The sequence below is a fragment of the Rhinolophus sinicus genome, linkage group LG05, assembly GCF_036562045.2.
Source record: "Rhinolophus sinicus isolate RSC01 linkage group LG05, ASM3656204v1, whole genome shotgun sequence".
Taxonomy (NCBI): domain Eukaryota; kingdom Metazoa; phylum Chordata; class Mammalia; order Chiroptera; family Rhinolophidae; genus Rhinolophus; species Rhinolophus sinicus.
Window position 1 is genome coordinate 39,037,719 of NC_133755.1, and position 19,823 is coordinate 39,057,541.

Sequence of the window (19,823 nt, forward strand, 5' to 3'; positions counted from 1 at the left end):
TGGATTAGGGTCCTTCTGATATACCAGGTCGTGAACTATTTTTACAAAAGGAGCCCACAGCTTTTACTGGGAAGTTTAATTAATCATGAAGGACTGGAATTTTCTGCTTTGCTTGTTCAGTGGAGTTTTATTCTGGGCTATCTCCTGACTGTATAATTTACGGAAGTCTAAAGAATAAAAGCGCTTCGGGATTCAATGTCAGTCCCAGATAAGCTATTTTCTAATTTGTTCTGTGATGGTGTATCTAAAACATTTGTCGTGTTAAAAATTCAGTTCCTCATTATAGATTACAAAGGTGGGTTAGGATGGAATCCAGGTAAATCTCTAAGAAAGGTTAGTAGAGAAATGGCCAGGATGCTGCAGAAGTGAAAGACAACAGAGCCTAAGAGGTTAGGCCTTAACACTTTTACTTCTATTTTGTTGACCCTTCGTATAGTCTATCTAACAAAATGCTTTGTTGATTAAATACTATAGTAGCTGTCCAAGGTGCCCTATTCTCTCATGATAGGGATACACATGAATTTAGAAAGCAGTTTCTAGTATTGACTTAATGGGAATAATGAGAGGGGAATTGTGTTCTGAATCATTTTAAAAGCATTATTGGCTTTGATCAGTTTAATTTTGGTACCTGTTACTTTCCTTCCAAAAATAATGGTGCATTATATGTTTGTATACCTGTGTGTATATGCACATGAACTTGAGTGGGTATATGTATATGTGCACATGTGTGTCTAAATAGCTGGAATAAACTTAATCTAGGCAAGAAATGGGGCATTTAGCCTGCATAGACAGGTTTCTAAAGTGCCTTTTAACAAGTTCTTTTGGAATGTCCTTTTCTATTTTAAATGAGGTATCACCTGATATCACAAACTGCTTAGGAAGGAACATGGATAAGGAGAGAAACTATCTTACACAACAGTATCTCTTTAAGCTTCAAATTAGAAAAAGCAGTAATTTGAAAAAAGTTCATTGGTGGGTTTTGCAAAGAAGAATGATGCCAGATGTCTAAATTGCTCATATATTTTAAGAGAATGATTTAGGTTGAGCTAATTCTCTAAGAAGCCTCTTCAAATCAATAACAGTTGGAAGGATTCAACAGCAGACTGAAAAACAGACTTATACTGCTCTTTGTAACTTTGGTGTATTAAAAAAATATTGAGATATTTAAATTTTTCAGTGAATAGTAAAAATGTCAATGACAATTTAATGACATACTTATTTTGTGAATGTATGTATGAGAGAAGAGCTTGGCTGCAAAATATTTCACAAGTGAAATCTAACTAATCACCACTGAACAAAAATTCTTCCCTAATCTGGATCATCATAGACCTGGTCTCCAGGGTGGGCACTGACTAGGATCCTTCAAGCCGTTTCCCATTTTGGATTGAGTTCCACACCGGCACTTGAGGGAGTAGGATTAGATTCCTTGCAGCACACACAGCTCTTTAGAGTAAAAAACTCATTTCACTATAGTCCCTGGGGCTTTTTGAGATTTAACTACATGCACAAAGGCAGTTCCAATTCCCATCATAATTCTCACTTTAGCTGGGAGAAGCTAAAGCTATACAAACAAATAGCTTTACAAACACATAAAACTATACAAACAAATAGCTTTTATGGTTGTCTCTAGTTCAACTCCCTACTTCACACTTGTACTTCACCGACAGTTTAAGTATAAACTAGTTATCAGGTCACCAGCTGTCCTCAGTAAGCTGGGTTCCTTCTTCCTGTGCCCCTGGGATCCACGACCTTCCTTCTCACTTCTCTAGAAATTCAGCTCTTCCTACTTTGGGACCAGATCAGAACAGAGCTGCTCTAAGTCACCTACACCCAACTAAGTGACTTTCCTGGATTCCACCCTTTAGCATTTGAACAAAGTAGACTTTAAAAGGATAATTTCTGGCCTGTGGGAGAGGGAAATGATCAAGATGGACTGTTCTGATCCTTTTTTCCTTTCTTACTCTTATTATATAGAGCTTCAAGTGCCCCGAGTTTCTTCACAGTTATCAGACCAGTCTTATGATTTTTTCACTTGAAATATCATAAATATTTTAACATTTCCCCAGTTCAACTCTATTATTGTTATTCACCATTAGATTTCTAGGAAGGATATATTTGACACAGAGATGCATTCATTGGTTAATGGCTTGCCAGAAAGTAAAAAGAGTTTAAGTATTTCCAATTACTGGTCTTGTTCTAGGGATAATACCAACCTATTTATGCACCAATGTTTATTAAAAACTTAACCATCCAGGATATAAAGAATAGATTTTATAACTTTTCCTTTCAAGTGGCTTAAGCTTAAAATGGGAACAAAATATCTAAGACCTCCAAAATTAATGAGAAATTTGATAAAAGACATAGTTGGGAAATTTGATAAAAGACATAGTATTTTGTTGGGGAGAGTTACAGAGGACAGGAAAATACTAGATATTTGCTGTATATTTCCTGCAGCCAGACAGAACCAGCGTGAAGCAGCATTGCATCCATTTTCCTTATGTCTTAGAGTGGTTTCCCAGGAAAGCCCCCCCCCCCTGCCCCCAGAAGCGGTGTGTTGCTGACGAGAATGCTAACAAGAGGATATGCGGGGGGGACACCAAGTCAGCAAGTACACTTGATGCTGAACCACCGATAAAAGACATATGCTGTATATACATATGGTCCTCAATAGCTCATTTTCAAGGATAGTTTTAGAACTCAGAGTAAACTTTAAGCCCGAGTTCTCTGATGATTAAAAACCATTCACTTATTGAAACGCACACACATATACATACACAAACCAAATATTTGCTTAGTGCTAATTCATTAATAAGTAAAATGGAACCCGGTTCAAGAAGGTATTGAGACAGATGTGGAGAAACACGTTAGTATTTTGTTGGGGAGAGTTACAGAGGACAGGAAAAATACTAGATATTTGCTGTGCAGTGGTTCAGCATCAAGTGTACTTGCTGACTTGGTGTCCCCCCGCATATCCTCTTGTTAGCATTCTCATCAGCAACACACTGCTTCTTGGGGGGGGGGGGGGTGCTTTCCTGGGAAACCACTCTAAGACATAAGGAAAATGGACGCAATGCTGCTTCCTGGACGCTGGCTGCAGGATGCTTACTTCCTCTGCTGCATGTATCTTAATTTCCTCATCAGTCCTCCCAATTTCCCCTCATCATTCTCTCCTCAATGGTCCATTCCAAGGAGGAACCAGACTTTTGTTCTTGACCACATTTCTGGGGTAGGTTTTCTTTTTCAGTCCAAATATGGATTTTAGTAAATTGTAAGGCTACCTTTGTCATAAACTACTTTTACTTCTACTTTGAGCAATTTGTCATGTACTTGGTGTGATATACCATGCGTTTATGGAACTGTTTGTTTCTTTTATTGTTATTTGATAAATTATGGGTTGATGATGCCAAGTTCTTTAAAGATTATGACCACTCTCTCCTTCTACTTTGATTTTATCAAAGTGCCTTAAAATAGACAGTGGTCCTCCAACTTGATTGAATTTATTGAACACTAATTGAATGGTTTTGTGTTCTGTTTGATCAACTTCACTTGCAGTATTGCCTGGTTACCCTTGACTAGTACACATGTACAACTATTTGAAAGGTAGTTCAAGTTTTAGAATTTGAGTTAGCCCAAGTCTCAAATATTTTAATCTACTTAGTACATATTTACGTAACATTGGTTCACTCTATCTCCCTCCTTTTAATCTGTAGTCATATGAAATCGACAGCAATAAGCTATCTATTCTGCTGCCAGTATCCTGGCACTCAGCCTTCCTTTGATGTCGTTTCTTCACTTCTTTATTAAATGTTTACAAATCATTTAGGTTCAAGCTACAAGCCTGCAATTGTGGCTAAATCTTTGTAGTGGCAGCCATTTTATTCTGCCAATATTTGAATGCAGTTTTCTTGATCAGTTTTATTTCTGAGTGTGCAATTTGCAGTTGCCTCCTGGAAAAAGAAGCATACTAATGCATTTCAGATGTGGTGTGAATTACTTATTTGTACATTCATGCAAAATCAAACACATTTGGGGCTAACTTTGTTTACTCTTTGGTTTCAAAGAATAAAATTGTGCCAGTGATTCAACAAGTGCAAAAGCAAACCTTACAAATGGGGCAACTTGTTGATTTCAGAGAACAGAGTTTGAGACTCTCTGCTGGAGAAAGAAAGAATGAGCCAGTATCAGTGCGCATTCCTGAAGTTACCCAGGCTTGCAATTCTACTCTAATCTGCTTCTTTTTATTTCTACAGAGAGAGGGAAATTCATTCCACAAATAAAAGTAACTGTTAACTAGTTTTAATAAGAATCTTCTTGTCTTTCATGGAAAGTAAATCTTTGTTCAAGTTTAAATTGAACAGAAGATACTTGTGTGAATATTCTAATATCTTATAATATTCACAGAGTCTAAATAGAATGAGATGTCAGCTGTGCATGTGGTATTTTGGTAACTGAAAGACACTTTAAGGCTAAAATCAGAGTCAACCTCCTCTTTTGAGATTCTGTATTAACTGAACCTTCAAACAGTGTTGCTTCATCTCACAAGTTTGGGCCACAAGAGTAATGGGGATGACTGTAGATGGTATGGGTACATCTTAGCACCAATCTATATTACCATACCCATAATGTAACTTAGAGATTCACCAACTGACAATTTAAGGACAGTTACAGTATTTCACATTTGCAGGTTTTATAGAGAGGTGTAAGATCTCTGTTGTCTTATTAAGATAACTCCTTTTCCTCTAGATGGCGCATATCATGTCCTCAGTGCAGGGATATAGTCGTGATGAGGACTCATGACCAGTCATGTTTAGGGATCACAGTACTGGTGATGACAATAAGCAGGTGAGAAAAGTAAAATAGAAATATTATTCTATCCTAGAAGCAGAATGTACATTTTTGACGTTTTCTCTTTGCTATTTCCCATATTCCATGTAAAGTACTCTGATCCTGCCCTCTGATTTTTGTAGCTGAATGCAGCTTCCTGAAGTTAAGATTAAGTTAGAATACTGGTTCTCAAACTTGGGCAGGGACCCAAATCATGGGATTGTTAAAACACAGGTTGCTGAGCCCCACCCTCAGAGTTTCAGATTCAGTAGGTCTGATGGGGCCCAGGATTCTGCATTTCTAAGAAGATACTGGATGATGCTAATGCTTCTGGTTGGGAGACCACAATGGGAAACATTGAATTAGGCAGTTACACAGCATAGTGTTTAGTGGCAGAAGAGTGATCATACTGATCTCTTCCGTCTTTCTACCTCAAATAGTTGTAGTTTAAGTTGCATGAGGCAATTTTAAGGACACTTCCTGATTGTGCACAAATCAGATACATATACATACTGTTCATAAACGTATATTAAAAATGAGTCTTAGGGGCCGGCCCGGTGGCTCAGGCGGTTAGAGCTCCATGCTCCTAACTCCAAAAGCTGCCGGTTTGATTCCCACATGGGCCAGTGGGCTCTCAACCACAAAGTTGCTGGTTCAATTCCTCGAGTCCGGCAAGGGATGGTGGGCTGTGCCCCCTGCAACTAGCAATGGCAACTGGACCTGGAGCTGAGCTGCGCCCTCCACGACTAAGACTGAAAGGACAACAACTTGAAGCTGAACAGCACCCTCCACAACTAAGATTGAAAGGACAACAACTTGACTTGGAAAAAAGTCCTGGAAGTACACACTGTTCCCCAATAAAGTCCTGTTCCCCATTCCCAATAAAATCTTAAAAAAAAAAAAAAGTCTTAAATTAACTAAAAATTCAATGACTGCAGTATTTGGAAAAGTAAATTATGAAACAATGCTAGATTTTTCAGGAGTTAATCATTTTTGTATTACATTGCATTGGCTTATTTAAGAAGTAATTAAATTTTCCCTATAAACCCAACTCCTATCCATTTATGCGGCTTTAGAGAATACTCAAAGGTAATTAACAACTAAAAACAATGAAGAACTGTAAGCAGACTAAATACCCATTTACTTTCTGCTTGAAGTATTTCTTTTCTGTTAATATCATAATTTATTCAATTATAGTCTTCCTTTTACAAAATATCTATTTTCTGAGATCAAAGCTCTTTGGTGGGGGGCTGTATAATTATGTTACCAAAAAATGGGCATTTCCTCACAAAACTAATTGAGGCAACCAGAGACCCTAATGATGATTAGTGAGGATCCACAAAAGGATACTGTTTGAAAGTTGTTTGGTAATGACGATGCCAAGTGTGCTAAGCCCTCTTGATTACACTATAATTTATAGATTCTCTTTTGGATATGAGATCATTTAAGTTTCAAATGAAAGAAGTCAAAGAAAGATGTCCCTAGACTGAGACGCTGAGACTCTGTGCATGTTAGCTCAAGTTTCTCTTTTTTAAAGTAGCTGTGTAGACAATAGCTTTCATTTTCAAAATAGTATTTTAGTTATCCTTATGTTTATAAAGAAATGTGCAGAAGATAACGGTCAACAAGAGTCTGGAGCTTTTTAACCCTGAGTATAACGTTTTTGTTCCTTTAGGCTTTATAGAAGGCATTGTTTTTTTTTTCTTTTTAGCTGTTTAGTTGTTCCTGTGTCATAAGTAATAATGATAAAAATCAAATCAAATATAGCTAAAAATTAAAAAAATGAAAAATTTGGCAAACAAAAATTTACAGTTGAAATATGGTACTTAATTTGGCCATGTACCAATTTTGAGGAGTAAAATTTTTCCCCGCAAAAATATGGAAAGATGAGCTGTGATATGACATGTATCTAAGTATGGAGGTGCTAATGTTCAGGTATCCTACACCTGCAATCTAGAACATGTGGAAACCAGCTCATTGACAAAATGGCAAGTGGGATCCTGACAACTGAAAAGAAAGGCTCTGTCCAGGTACATTAAAATCAATGTGGTTTGGTTTTTGAAAGTTCAAAACAAATGAGAAAACAGTCACACTGGACAAACAATACCTTTACCCGAAAAAGACAAAAAAGTGGGTCTAACGTTGAGACTTTCTCACTCTTGGCTGTGAGGTACAGGAGATTTGATTATTGGGGGTGTTCTAGGGTGTTCAACCATCCCATTTATTAAGGACTGAGGCATTTCCAGGGATGTGGGGATTTTAGTTTTCACACCAGGACAGCCTCAGGTAGGCAGTAATGGTTGAAAACCTAGGGTGTGTTTTCACATCTTTCACCTTATATAATACAAGCCAGGCACTGCATTCTGGATTTGGTTCCATAATCAGTTTTATTAGGCATTTCTATTGCATTCATTTTTTAATGGCATAGTTTCTTTAGCAAGTTAGTAATGATTCCTGTAAATCTTGACTGAGTTTAATTATGGCTTAATTACCAGTTATACAAAATATCCTGTGTTTAATTTTTCAAAAGTTCAATTAAATGAGCAAATTCCTTCAAATTGGGCAATCGATGCTTTTTCTTACTTGTCAGTTCCCAGATGATTATTTTTAATACAAGAATGGGGCTCTTAAAAAGTATATATTTAAAAAAAAATCCTTTTTCAACTTGAACTAGTAATTTCTAGCTCCATTTCCTTTGAGGAAAATTACATACAGACTGTGCACTAAAGATGTAGAAAAATAAAGTGAGTCATCAATGGGTTACAATATATTCCCCATTCATCCAATTTTTTTGGAGCAGGTGAATATCTGTTGTCTTTGAGGTAGATGATATCTTATGGAGAAACTATTAATTTATAAAACTTTATTTATACATGACTCTAGATATGTAAAACTGAAGTGATCTTCATGTAATTTTATAACTGCCAAGGATGGTTGGTGCCTGTCATTTGAAATTCTGAGCATGAATGACTCCCCAGCATCACCCTCAGTTGACAAAAATTACCTGATAAAAACAAAACTGCTCACTCTGAATTTGATATTTGGGTAGTATATCGCATTTTAAACCCCCTGTTTCTGCACAAAATTGAAAAAATTCTGGACAAATTTTTTAAAAAGGAGTAAAAAGATCACATTTTCACTAAATGTTAAAATACAGACAGCTGGTTAAATGTATATTTATAAAATAGAGTACATTTAAAAATATCTAGTGGTATGTAAATTATTAGGTGCCAGCTGTGATTGGTAACAGTAAATTCAAAGTACAGACTGAAACAGTACAGATTTCATCCATCACATAAACATGTCTTCAGTTTTAGGTTATGTAATAATAAACTGTACCTGCTGAAAACTATATGTGGAAAAAAAATTTTTAATACAAATATTGCTCATCCACAGGCATTCATTTATTCCAATCCCATGACCGTGGTAAATGTATTTGGATTACTGGGCATAAGTACACAACATTGAAAAGGGAATGGAGGTCTTTATTAAAACAGAAGCCTCCTCAAACTCCTCAGTGATGTCAGTAATATAGGTCCTGGGAGCACATTATTGTTTTAAGCAGAGGTCCCCACACTTTCACATTGGTTATAAAGCATTATTTTGTGCTGCTGGCCTGGAATGAGAATGTCATACATCTGTAGTCAATTAGAAGAAGCTGGACTGAATGTTTGATTAGCTCAATAATAAACGGGCATAAGTGTGACTAGACTTATGTTAGTCAGATTCCCTAGACATCTTATCCTGTTGTTATCGTATGAAATAACCCCCTTTTATCAACAATTAAGTAAATCCACATTTGTAGGCACTTTGTAAAATTGTGAGGTAGGAAGAAATCCAATTTCAGCCTTAAGTCATCCAAAAAACTTTTAGCTCTTCTTCCAATGACATAGACCCCCAATTCCAAGTTTTAGAAATTGGTTGAATTATGCAGGACAGTTTGGGTTGGAAATATACCATGTGCAATCAATAAATACACACACACACACACACACACACACACATATCTATATAGCATCTCCCATAAGCAAAGTATTAAATAATTTTAGCTTATAACTATAAAAATTTCTTGAAGAAGTAAGAATTATAAATATTTTAATATGTGAAAAGTAACTTACTTTGTAAGGTTGTCTAAATCTTTTCAAGAAAAATTAAATAGGATTTCATTTTTATTATTCACATTTTATTATATAGTTTCAACTGTAACCAATGCATGTTGTAAGCCCTGAATATGTTTTATTCTAGAAGTTATTCATTCGGTTATAGGCATCATTTTTCAATTCAACCACAATTGTCAACAATGGACTACAAACTACTTTGGGGAATAACCCATTCATTTCTCTGTTTTTTGGTCTTCTAAGTACCAGTGAAATATACATCTGAAGTATGAAAAATAATTCAGTATATAAAAGTCAATACTTAAAAAAATTTCAGCAAAATGTTTCAGTTTCAGGAAAAATACCACCAAATCTTCTAAGATAATTATATATTTCAATAACACAATAAAAATTGATATCTTAAGTAATCTGAGGCATTTTTTATCAATATTCACTCAAATACATATATGTAAAATAACCTCATGAGGTTATCTCCTTGACATAACCCTTAAATTAAATATCAGAATATCAAGCAGATGCTGAAGCATTCATCACCAATATTGGAATTCTGACTCATGACAGTAACACGAAACAGATGCTAATATGATGGGCTCTCTGAAAAGTGACACCATCACAGCATGGGTTAACTCTTGATGTAGGGTACTTAAAATTTGAACACAAAATATAAACTAAAAGTCAGGGTGTGATTTATTTCCTTACTTCATTTAGAAGCTGTTTAAAATCTCCTATCTCCTATACAGAAGACATAACTCAACACTGGTAAATAAGGGGCAGCGCATACCAGGAGACCGGAAGATACTTTTTGCACTTAATGCAGCAGCTAGTTGATCCCAACTGAACTGCTCAGTGTTGAGGGAGGAAGGTGCTCTCTTTCTCACTCATAAGCAGGTAGAAAGTCAGAACTCTTGGGCCCTTTTCATTGATGCATATGTCCCAGGCATTTATGGTATAATATGGGATCTACTCATTCAGCCCTGCAGTGCAAAAGGAGTCTGGGTTTCCTATGGCCTAGCTCAGTAACACAGTCTTCCACATCAGGCGGATCTGAAAGGGTTTGCTAAGTAGGAAAAGGGAAACAAAATCCCTTAGCACAGTCCAGTTAGCTAATATCCTACACGTCTTCAAAGCCTAAGATTCTTATCGCTTTGCTAGGCTGAGTCTACAGCTGTTTCTAGAATACACAGTGATGTGTACTCTTTGTGAAAACAAACAGAAAAACCCAGGCAGATGGTGCTATGGTGCAAGTGATATAAGTGAAATATGCTCAAATGAGACCTTTAAAAAACATGTGAATATGAGTGGGGGACATTCCCTCAACAGTACTGAGAAGCAGGAGCTCATTTCTTTATTCCTCAATAAGGAAAAAAGTCAGTGGCAAGTTCAATGAAAAGAAAGTTTGAGAAGCCAAAAGGGAATATTTATGGAGTAGCTTGACAGCACAATTTCAAATTCCCAACGAATAATCTGACTGCTCCTTCTGACAGCTGTGACTCTGGCCCTGCCTGCCTGGCTTTGATGGCTGGCTCTGCACTCACCACCTGTGTTACCTGTGGTTCTCAAACTTGGCTACACGCTGGAACCACGTGAGGAGCTTTAAAACATACTGATGCCTGGAACTCACCCCCAAGACTATTATTTCACTGGGCTGGGGTGTGGCTTGGACATGGAGGAGTTTTAAAGGCTCCTAAGTGACTCTAAATATGCAGCTAAGGTTGAGAACAATTGATGACCTCTGAGCCACAGTTTCCTTATTTGAAAAATGATGACTATACAGACAGCAACCACCTTTTAGGATTATTGTGATGATAAAATATGATAATGTGGGAAAAGCATATATAGCCAATGTCTGGCACATGTGGGAAGCTCTCAAAAATTTATGAGTTGTTATTTTCACTACAAGGTGCACTTGGGCAAGAACCTTCTAGTTAGGATAATAAATCATGCTTACCTTGGCAGATGTTATGATCACTCTGCTCATAGCCTGTTGTACACTGGATCCGGTGAGAAGGGTTGGAGGGAATGCGCTGAGGGTCAGCTGGGTTCCTCCGGATGACAAAGTTATTTCGGCCAGTCTGCACTTCTGGGCCTGCAACTGCAGTAGCACTGGCGACAAAACCACCCCCAGGCATCGTTCCACTTGTTGCCATGCCACTGGCTGCTACACCCCCAGCTGTACCTGAGGCTGCGGCTGCATTTGCGGCTGCACCCACATTTTCGGATGCTGGTGTTTCTTGTTGAGGTTGTTCATTATTGACAATAATCTGGGCTGTTTTAGGAAGGCAGAGGTATCCTCCATAGTGGTTGACGCATTTCATTCCACCTTTGCAAGCGTCTGGGACAATGTCACATTCATCAATATCTGTGGTCAGTAATAAAATAAGTCAGTAATCTTCATAGGGGGAAAACTGAATATGTAAATATATGCTCATGCCTTGTTGTTATAATACAAATAGGACAGGAAGAGTGACAAGAGATGGAGTCAGAAAGCTATGCTCAGATGGAAAGTCTTGGAAGCTGGCTCACCTTTGCATTGCTGTCTTACAGGATCCCACTCATATCCATCTGTGCATTGCTGTGAAGAAATGATCAAGATGAGGCCAAGAGACAGTTAATTGGGATATCCAGTCCCTAGGAAGTCACTCTAAAAGCTTCATTCTTATGGCAACAATCCTTGCACTAGAGTCCTAGATAGGCGATGAGATGGGTGGTTGAACATTCTCTAGCTTTGCTTTTTTTAAAGACAAATCTGTGCATTGGCCTACTTCAGGCATCCCTTCTCAATCACCAGTTGCCTCAGCTCTTCTCTTGTGTTTGGTACAGTCACCCATGAATATCATCTTGGAATTCTTTCCTGTCTTGGTACTACTCTCCAATCCCTCTGACTGTTCTGCTTTTTTATTACTTTATTTACCTCTCCCATATTGTGTATTTTACAAAAAAAAAAATCGACCAAGTTCTTTTTCTCAGCCCTTGACTGGTTCCTTCTCTTTCTGAATCCTCTTAGAGCATTCCAGCACCTGGCTTTCCTTATCATTCCTATTCAGCTGAGTCCACAGCCTCCCTCTCACACCCTGGCCTGCCTCCTAGTTTCAGTTCCCACACGTCCTCTCTCGTTCATTCACTGAACAAACCATCTATCAAGTACCTTCTCACACAAGACACCATCCTAGTCCCTGGGAATGCAAAGATCCTGAAGACTTTGTCCCTGTCCTCAATCAGCTCGTAGGACAGAAAAGGAGACAGACAGGTAAATGAGTTGGAGCAAGATGTGAGGTGCTATGACACAGCATACATGTTGAAGGAGTGATGGACTCTGGCCAGGGATGTGGGTGGCCATAACAGGGTAGAAGGGAAGGCGTTATGGGGGAGGCGACAACTGAATAGGGCCTTATAGGATTTTTCCAGGGAGATATGGGAATTCTAGGATGAGGGACCATGTGAGCAAAGGTGCAAAATTGTTAAAGAAGGGAGGAGCTGCTAGAAGTTCTGGGTGGGTCGAGATGAGGTTAGAGAGATAGGCAGGGCCAAATGTGGGAAGCCTTTCTTTGGGACAGGCAGGAACTGAATTCTCAATGAACTGAAGGTCAGTGAATCTCAAACTGTACTATGGTTAACAACCCAGGGTGCTTGTTAAAATGCAGGTTACTGGGCCCATCCAAAAGATCCGATTCTGGGTAGGAGGCCTGAAATCTGAATTCCTAACAAGCATTCCAAGTGATTCTGATACAGGTCATTTCTTCAGATACAGAAGAAAGATGCTTCAGGAAGTATTGAGCAAAAGTAGGGTAAACAAACAAATGAACTTAAATTCTTTCAATAGAGCTGAGAGTTGCTCATATACACAACAGATGCTTGGCAAGTAAATAGCTGAATGGAGACAGAAAGGTCAATTTAGATATTTTACTGATATCTGAAACTTAACAGGGTAAACACTAGACTCACTTTATTTCCCAAATTAATTTTCTAGCTTTCCCAACGCTGTCCAAGGCACTGCCATCATTCTCAGGACCCAGGATTACAATGTTGACATCAGCATTGACTTTTCCAATTGTTTCCCTTCAAGCTCTGCTGACTGTGTGTCCATTTCTGTATCTACCAATTGGTATGAGCCTCCCTAGCCTCCTGAGCAGGCAAGTCTCCTTAGCTGGTCTTCCTATGTCTACATGCTGCACACACAGCCTCCATGGCAAGCTCTCTTGTTCTCTTGGTTATATTGTTCTTCCATCTAAGAAATCACAGTGGCCTGCAGACCTCTCATCTCCTATTCTTACTCTCTCCAGGTTCTCCCCACTACCCAGCTCCAGCCCATTGGACTTTGTCACCTCCTGGACTAGTTTTGGTTGTTTTCACTCCTAGCCTTTGATTATGCCAGTTCTTCTGATTCAGATGTCTCTCCAACCTTTCTAGATTAATCCAAAGTTATCACTTCCTTCAAGAACCAGCACAGAGTTGTATGTCCCCCAATATGGTGTATGTCCCCCAGATTGACATCGATTACCTCCTTGTTTTTCAATTGCTTTAGCAACTTGTATAATCTGTATAATAATATTATTTGTACTTGCTTAGGAACTTTGTAGTTTTCCACACTATCTTCCCAGAGTAAATTCCCTGAGGTTAAGGTCTGAATTTTCTTAGTAAACAAATAAACTTAAATCCTTTTGATAGTGATGATAATTGTTTATATACATGGAAGATACTGGGTGAGTAAATAGCTGAATGGATCCTATCTTTAGCATGAAAGGGGAATATCAGGCTATCTTGTGGATGTGAGCCCATCCTTCTGAAAATATCTTTCAAGCTAGGCGAGATGACCATTCACTTGAATAATCTGTATGCTAATAGAGAAGACAGTTTGTTTTAGGTATTTAGTTCCAGTACCTTTAATATGGACCTACTATTAAACAAGCCTAGAGTGAATTTAGCTTCAACACCTGCTGGCCATGTAGCCTTAAGCTAGTAAGATATTACCTCTGATCTTCAGTTCTGTCAACAGAAGGAAGATGATACCACTTACCTCATACTTTGCTGTGAGGATGAAAGGAGAAAGTGTCTCCACAGTGAGGTACTCAAAAAAATAGTTACAACTTGTCTTTTAACCATGAATTATTAAGCATACACAATTCAAAAGAGAATACACCTAATCTTAGCACAAAAAGGATGTCATATCAGGGAAATCTGTTATAATAATAGTGATCTTAAAACAATAGTGTTTAATCTACAGGGAACTTTCTCTGCTAAAGATGAGTAAGATTTAGGTGATTAGCAAAGGGAAGGAGGTATAAGATAAGCAGTTGTAAAAGCAATAAAATTTCTTATTAGATGAATATATAAATGGGTAACTCTTTATATCTTAGCTCCCTGAGAAGGTAGCCTGAATAACAAAACACTTGCATTTGAAGATAAACAACACATGTATTCATTTCTCTTGCTTTATTTATCTTCAGCAGAGGAAGCAATTACATTTACCATTAGTTAACAAAATATTTATATTGAACTTTATTTGATTTATAGTTGACCTGAAAAACAAGGAACATTTGCCAGATGAATACTAACATTCTAGGGATAATGTAGTACCAAAAAAGCGAGATAATGTTTATTATCAGTAATTGACATTAGCTCACTTTTAAGAGTTTTACTTAAATTTTTTTTCACATTCCTTTGAGTAGGATTACTTAATTTTAAATTGGGAACAAGTAGAAAAATATGTTTTTCATATTCTGATCCAGGACAAATGTCATTTGCCTCACAACGCTGATTAAAGAATAGAAAACACAAAACAGAGGTGCACATTCACCAGAAGTGAAGTAAGTGCTACCCTCTGTTCTCACCACATCCATTTCTGACAGTGGGAGAGGTCAGATGGTATTTTCAATATTTCAGTAAACATTAGTTATACCCAGGCAATTCACTAATTAGTTAAATATTACTTGGAAATATCAGATATGCTAATTAGAAAATGCAAAACCAAATTTCACACAATGCGTTTTGAAACCAGTTTAGCAAATACCACCTCCTGGTAATACATAAAGTCTATCTGAAGGGCATTTATGTGAGTTATCGGTTATACTATAAATTAATATTAGCCTTCATAAAGGCAATAAAGGCCACTTATATGAGAACATAAGTCACACACAAATGAGGTGAAGTGCTTTTGTGACGTTCAACTATTTTTTTTGACGTGAGCCTTACTCTGCAAGTTTTGGTTTCATCTCCATGCGCATAGGAATCCAGGTTTTCCAATTCCGTATATCCATTAATGTATTGAATGTGTTGAAAACATGTAGCTTACTTTGGTTTTTGTTTTAAAAGGGTTCCCCTTTTTTGACCTTGCACTAATTATTACACTTTGATGCCTACCTCAACTGGTGATCCAAGTGAGCTTTTGAAAGGACAATTTACAAGGAATCTTAATCTTGAACAATGCTAAAGCGTTGTTTAATTTATTACCCTCCGGAGTGCAGCCCGCATACACTGGCAGAAGTGGAGAAAGTCTCCCTTGTGTCACAGAATCCCGCTGAACTGCACTTATCTCAAATTCCATCACCCCTTACCGTGTACGTGATGGTTTCTTCGGTGTCCTGTGACTTGACCAGAGCCAGAATCAGCATAGTTAGGAAAAGCTCTTTCAACATCGTGAATCTCAAAGAAAACACAGGACAAACCGATGCTTAGTATCAGCTGCGGGGGGGGGGGGGGGGGGGGGGGAGAACAAAACTTTAGCTGTGAAGTAACAAGTAAGAAAGAGAGGGCGGGGGAAAGCTGAAGCTTCCACCATACCCAGTTTTCAATCTCCTTTCTCATCTCCCCTCCCCTTCCAAACCCCTCATCCTTGACCCCCCACCCCACACCTTTCCGGGGCCAAAAGAGGCACCAAAGACTGTAATGCCGCTGCAGAATTATGTCTCGTCTCACTCTATCGGTCTGCGCTCAATATATACAAAGGTACCGTTCTTACTGCACCTACACAACAGGCTCAAGAAAGGAGGCGGAAGGGAAGGAATAAAGGGTAATTAATTTCAAAAGAGATGGCGCATTTTTATTTTTTTTCCCCCGAGGGTGGAGGTGGGGCAGCAAACCTCATATTCCCTTGAACGCTAAGGCTTTTCCGTTTATGCTCACCTTCAGCGAGTGAAGTTCTTTGCACAACACAGCAGAAGTACCTGCTAACCAATACGAATTACCTTGTCCTCACACTTTGTTCTTTTTTTAAACAAAACACCAAAACCAACTCGGGGGCAATCTCCTCCCAGTTCCAGCAGAATACTTGCCCTTCAGAGCTCCTTCTCACATCCCCCAGCACAAACTCTCAAAGTGGTCCCTATTTCCACGCGGTTCTCTGCGCGCAGCTTTGTTTAAAAGCCCCAGGTTGTGTGGAAGAGCGTCTGATTGCCTTGTGCCTTATTATTCCGGGATAAGCTACCTTCAGGATCTGGGCTGCGTAGGGCCGGAACCCGGGGACCACACCGCAGCCCGAGGTGCCAGTTTCCGGGCGGCCGGCCTGGCGCCTCCAGGGAGGTGAGGTCCTGTTCCTTAACAGTAATCTACCAGGAGGCAGTCCCGAGACTTGCTCAGTGCTCCAGCTTCTAACCAGCTCCTATGGAATTCAGGTGCGGCTTCAATCTCGCACATTGAACCCCTGAAACTTTCAAACCTCGTTTACCGGCAAATCCCTGTCTACTGATCGTCGGCGCGCACACACATGCCCATCCAAACAGATGTCACCCTGGTACTTGCACATGCTGACAGATCGCATTCCGAGACCGCACACCTCCACCTCCCTTTCACAATCTGGGGAAATTCTCGGGTACACTGCACCCCTCGGATCACCCCACTTACTCCCTGGAGCGCGGCCCTGCGGGCACTGGGCATACTGGTGTGACCCCCGCATCAGGGGCTCCTACCTGCGCGGCCGCGCTGCGCTCCAGGCCCAGGCAGCGAGGGGAGAGCGCAGGGGAGGGCAGCCCCGTGGGTCTGAACTGGCGAGGTCTAGCAGTGGCGCAGCGGCAGGAGGAGAAGAAAGGGAGGGAAAAGGGGAAGGCGAAGGGGGGCGGAGGAGAGAGCTGAGGGAGGCGCAAGGGCTGAGCCAAGCGCTGCAAGCCGGGCGGGAGAGTGCGCTGCGCAGCTGGGTCCGCGCCCCCTGCTCCAAGGGCCCTCGGCCGCGGTTCCCAGACACGCTGGAACCCCAGGCCGAAAATGGCACGTTTGGCATGTGATGTCTGGGGTTTGAATCAGCCTTGGTGATGCTGCAGCCTCCCTGGCAAGTTTTCGTGTCTGCGGAGGGCAAAATATCTCTCGAGGAGAGCTTCTGAGGTTCCTGAGAAATTGCCTTTTTTTTTTTTTTGGTAACCCCCAATTAGTGAATTCTAGGAGAGTAAATTAATCCCATTCATAGAACTGGTTCTTTTGCCTTTTCTTTCAGATACTTTTTGGTTTTATGGAGTGGGAGGAGGATCAGCTTCGTCAAATGTGGAAGAAACAGCATTCATTCACACATTATTTGTGACCTACTATGTGCCAGGTGTTAAGAATAGGCCAAAAAGAGCTCATACTAACAAAATTGTGAGGTGGGGTTTGTTTTTGTTCTCCCCAAACTTCCCTTTTATGGGCCTCTTCTCTGTTGTACGGCCTTTCTTCTCTCCTCTGGTACATTTGTGGGACTCCCTAGTACTGGTCATTCAAAGTTGGGCATTTCACTCTCACCTTTCATACTAATGGTGGAATTTCAGGAATTTGGAGAGGAAAACAATTTTTTCTTGCTTCTTCAAATCATACCACATAATTTAAGTTATCTCTGAAGGCTCCAACTCTAAAGTCAGATTAATAGTTTGCTTCTAAGGCAGTCATGTCTTCCAAGAAGCAAACCGCCAAACAAAATTTCATGAATGAGACAATGTGCAAACTGAAGGTATTAAGGACTTTGATCCAGAGCTGGAGGCAGAAGGTGGGAGGAAGAAGAATCACTGACCATAGGGGGAAAGGTGGTAGATAGTGCAAGAGGCAGGCTGTCAGGTGGAAGCCTCTCTCCTTATCAGCGGGTATGCAGTGGGTTGGCCCAGACCTTGCCAGTTTGGTTGCAAGCCATGCAATATTGGACAAGATCACAGGAGCTTCACAACCTTGAACCTTACTTGAGTATGTAAGGTTTTGCTAATAGTATTGAAGATTTGTACTACCCAAATTCAAATATTTGTTGTCCTAGTCATTAATGATCTCCAAAATTTTCAAAGAAAAAATTGAATTTTTGCTTTTGAATAGTAAAAAGTAAAAATATGTCCAGACATTTTCTTTTGTTTCTTTTGGAAAATTTTCCTACCTATCTTCAGCCCTTTCCCCAGAAAAAGTGGGTTAAAACTCCCAAAGTCTATCTCCAGCCTGGAACTCTTCCCGTATACAAGTATACAACTGCTGACTTGTAATCTTCATCTCTAGACCTACTGGGCATTTCAAACTGAACAGGTTTGCTGATTCTCTTCTCATCCTCTTTCCCCACCTGCTTCACCATTTCAATTAAAAGCAATTTCATCTTTCCATTTGCTCAGGTCCAATATCATGGGTTTAATCCCTTGATTTTCTTTTTTTTTTCACACACCCTGCATTCCATTCTTCAGAAAAGTCTGTCAGCTTTATCTTCAAAATATATCCAGAATCGGACCACATCTTATCAATTCTTTTGCAACCACTCTGTTCTAAGCCATGCCATCATCCACTTGGATTATCACAATAGCCTTGTAATAGGTCTCCCTGCTTAAACCCTTGCCCCCCTGCAATCTTTTCTCAGCAAATGTTCATTCAAGCGGAATCCCAGAGCATGTACTCTTTTGTGTCTGGGTCCCTTCACCTAGCATGCTTTTGAATTGCATCCTTGTTGTAAGATACACCAGAAGTTCATTCCTTTCTGTGGATGAGTAGTATTCCATTGTGTGGCTATACCTTTATTTGTTTATCTGTTCACTTGTTGATGGATATTTGGATTGTTTATGAATAAAGCTGTCATGGACATTCACATAGAAATCATTGTGTGGACATGTGTTTTCTTTTAGGTAAATACTTAGTAGTGGAACTACTGGGTCATATGGTAGGGGTATGTTTACCTTTATGAGAAAGTGTCAAACTGTTTCCCAAAGTAACTGTACCATTTCATTTTCCGACCAGCAATATATGACATTCCATTTGCTCTACATCCTTGTTAACACCTAATATTGTCTTGTCACTTATAACGTTAGCCATGATTGGGAGTACGTAAGTGACATCTCATTGTGGTTTTGTTTCACATTTTTCTGATGTGTTAGTGATGTTGAGCATTTTTGTGTGATTATTATCCAACAATATATGTTCTTTTGTGACGAGCCCAATCGAATCTTTAATCCATGTCTTTATTGTTTTCTTTGTCTTACTTAGTTGTAATGGTTTTGTTAAAAATTTGGTCTTCCTGCAAGTCCTTTGTCAGATATATATTTATTGAATATTTTCTCCCAATCTTAATCTTGCATTTTCATTTTCTTAATGCTGTCTTTTAGAGCAAGCATTTTTAATTTTGATAATGTCTAATTTATTAATTTTTTTCTTTTATATTTTGTCCTTTATATGTACTAATTAAAAAAAAATCTTACCTTGGGCAAATCTTTTAAGCTCTCTAAACCTCAGTTACTGCTCCTGTAAAAGGCGGAGGATAATACTCTCTGCTTCTAAGGTTGTGAGGATTGAGTGAGAAACTCATGACAAATATCCAACACATTTGAATGAATGTTCTTACATATTAGAACGTATGGTGTGAAGGGCTATAGTAAACCATTCCTCCCCCATAATACAACCCAGTGCTATTTAAGTATGCTTCCTATTCCTAACCACAGGGTAGCTCCTGACTAGTCTAAAGATAGTAAA

General features: G+C 39.2%; 1 protein-coding gene across 2 annotated transcripts in view; it reads right to left on the reverse strand.

The window, feature by feature from the left end:
- The window catches only part of EFEMP1 (EGF containing fibulin extracellular matrix protein 1), a 56,797-nt gene extending 39,725 nt beyond the window's left edge, over nt 1-17,072 (reverse strand). Inside the window, exons 1-4 of one of the 2 annotated variants that reach the window (XM_019719812.2) lie at nt 16,844-17,072; nt 15,494-15,581; nt 11,466-11,514; nt 10,891-11,301 (exon numbers count right to left, since the gene is read on the reverse strand). In XM_019719812.2, the coding sequence (XP_019575371.2) occupies nt 10,891-11,301; nt 11,466-11,514; nt 15,494-15,574 (541 nt within the window). In that variant the 5' untranslated portion in view covers nt 15,575-15,581; nt 16,844-17,072. The remainder of the gene's footprint in view (nt 1-10,890; nt 11,302-11,465; nt 11,515-15,493; nt 15,582-16,843) is intronic. The other variant, XM_019719827.2, reaches the window with a different exon arrangement.
- Nucleotides 17,073-19,823: the final 2,751 nt, after the last annotated feature.